We start from the raw sequence: 2,248 nt of genomic DNA, 5'->3' as shown, positions 1-2,248 counted from the left end.
TGGATGTGAAGAATTTACAGATGTTTTAATTTACCATATATGACTCAAAATGCACAGAAATGGCTGCTCTTCATTCTGGGACTATGTGTGAAGATAACTCTAATATCTTAAACTGTTTCAGTAGTTTTGTATTGAAGAAGCCATAATGTTGCTCTCATTCAGATTAATTTGGTTGCTGAGGCTGCAAATAAACCTACACACACCACAACGGTCACAAATTGGTTCTGTTTGGGATCCAAAAGTCAAACTATTATTTAAGCATTTAAATCAAACATGCTGAGTTCACTTGTTCTAGGTGTGCCATTTGTAATTTTCACTTCAGGAAGGTGTTTTTCTTTTCCAGACAGTCCAAACATCGAGGTGTGAAATCCAATTAGACCCGACAGTTTCCTCATTTAGTCAAGTCCACCAAAAGTGGAGGGAAACTGTGTGTGTGTGTGTGTGTGTGTGTGTGTGTGTGTGTGTGTGTGTGTGTGTGTGTGTGTGTGTGTGTGTGTTTGTGTGGTATGACTTGGGTCACTTTAATTGGGGACGGCTTATGTATTTAATTGATAAGACATTGATTATGTTTAGATTAGGTCTCCAGGAAATGAATGTATGTCTATGTAAATAACCCAAAAGTGACTTAAGTATACTTGTGTGTGTGTGTGTGTGTGTGTGTGTGTGTGTGTGTGTGTGTGTGTGTGTGTGTGTGTGTGTGTGTGTGCGCGTGTGTGTGTGTTCAGAAGGGGTGAGGATGGGGGTGAAACCAGATGATGAAGGAGGGGGAGTGGTGAGGGAGTCTGTGATTTCCATATTTTCCAACAAAGTCTTAAAATAACAGTTAATTTACATTTGTACCGAGGTTGCTTTGATGCGTAAATTGGCACCATCTGTGCGTAAAATGGAGAGGACAGGAAGGCAGGTGCACGAACAAAAAAATAAACTAAAGTCAGAGGTCTTGAATACGGACACGAGGCATTTAAAAAAAAAAAAAAAAAAGTTGAGCTTTACTTCCCGACCTCGTCCAGCACTCTGCGGTTAAGCAGAGCCTGCTCCCTCTGGTTCTCCATCTTGGCCATCTGGATCATATTCCTCAGCAGGTGGAAGGTCAGGTCGATGGACAGAGGAGGCTCTTCACTCCTTTTCAGCAGCTGAGACGCCGTCCTCAATGCTTCTCTCTCCTCATCCTCATCCGGGAGCAGCAGCGCAGCTCGTGGTGTTGTTGTTGGAGAGAGTCCGTGTCCGGTTCCGGTTCCCTCCTCTGGAGAAACCTCAGGATGTTGTTGTTCAGCAGCTGTGAGGCGGTGATGTCTCCATCCAGCCAGCCGGGGAGGACGCGAGGTCTGCCGGCGGCGGGGCGGAGGTGTGACGAGAGGAGGACCGAGGAGAGGAGCAGGAGCAGGGGGGCTGACTTCATGTCCTGAAACCAGAGGGAGTCATTTAGCTGACAGGAAAACACTGAAATCACACAATTATTCAAACATTTTGGTGCGTAATTTTATAGTTTATTCATGTTTTTTTTTTTTTACACTATTATCAATCTTTGACGCAAATTTACAGCATGTTTACCCTCAATGATAGTAAATACTGTGTCAGCTTCGTGCTAATAGAGAAAGATCCATGTTTAGGTTCAATTTATAAACTAAATGATGCTTTCTTATGCTTATTATGTAAACATTTTGGAGACGTCTGCGCCTCAAAAAGCTTAGATTAAACTTTAAAATGCACCAAAACGACAAATACGAGGAAGGAGGCTGACTTCATGTCCTGAAACCAGAGGGATTTATTTAGCTGACAGGAAAAACACTCAAATTAGAGAATTATTAAAACATTTTGTCGCGTGTAAAACCTGATAATGTAATAAAAAATAACCTCATAACTCAATAAAAAAATGTAACAATGTTATAATTACAATATTGGGAAATGATTGCATTATTAGGGTTCTGCAAAAATAAGGTAATTATTTATTACATCATCGGTACAGAGATTTTTACATTATTGGGAAATGCACTTTATTACATTATCAGGTCCTACAGTGCGCAATTTTAGAGTTTATTCATGTTTTTTTTTTTTGCACTAATATACGCACATTTAAAGCATATTTACCCTCAATGATAGTAAATACTGTCTGTCAACTTCGTGCTAATAGAGAAAGATCCATGTTTAAGCTTAAATGATGCTTCTTGTGCGTATTATGTTAAAATTTTGCATCACTGCTGCAGGAAAAAGACGCAAAAAAGCTTAGATTCAACTTCAAAAGGCACCA

The 2,248-nt window shown here is 40.3% G+C and overlaps 1 protein-coding gene across 1 annotated transcript; it reads right to left on the bottom strand.

Annotated features, from left to right (window-relative positions):
- Positions 1-566: 566 nt before the first annotated feature.
- uts1 (urotensin 1) lies at positions 567-1,991 on the bottom strand. Its single transcript, XM_062415286.1, has 2 exons — positions 1,231-1,991; positions 567-1,198 (listed from the first exon to the last, which is right to left on the bottom strand). The coding sequence occupies exons 1-2, from the start codon at positions 1,397-1,399 to the stop codon at positions 990-992; spliced, it is 378 nt and encodes a 125-aa protein (XP_062271270.1). The 5' UTR covers positions 1,400-1,991; the 3' UTR covers positions 567-989.
- Between the last annotated feature and the right edge of the window lie 257 nt (positions 1,992-2,248).

Source organism: Scomber scombrus, unplaced genomic scaffold (assembly GCF_963691925.1).
Source record: "Scomber scombrus unplaced genomic scaffold, fScoSco1.1 SCAFFOLD_562, whole genome shotgun sequence".
Taxonomy (NCBI): Eukaryota; Metazoa; Chordata; class Actinopteri; order Scombriformes; family Scombridae; genus Scomber; species Scomber scombrus.
Note: the sequence above shows the minus strand (reverse complement) of the source record. Positions and strands in the feature narration are given on the sequence as shown.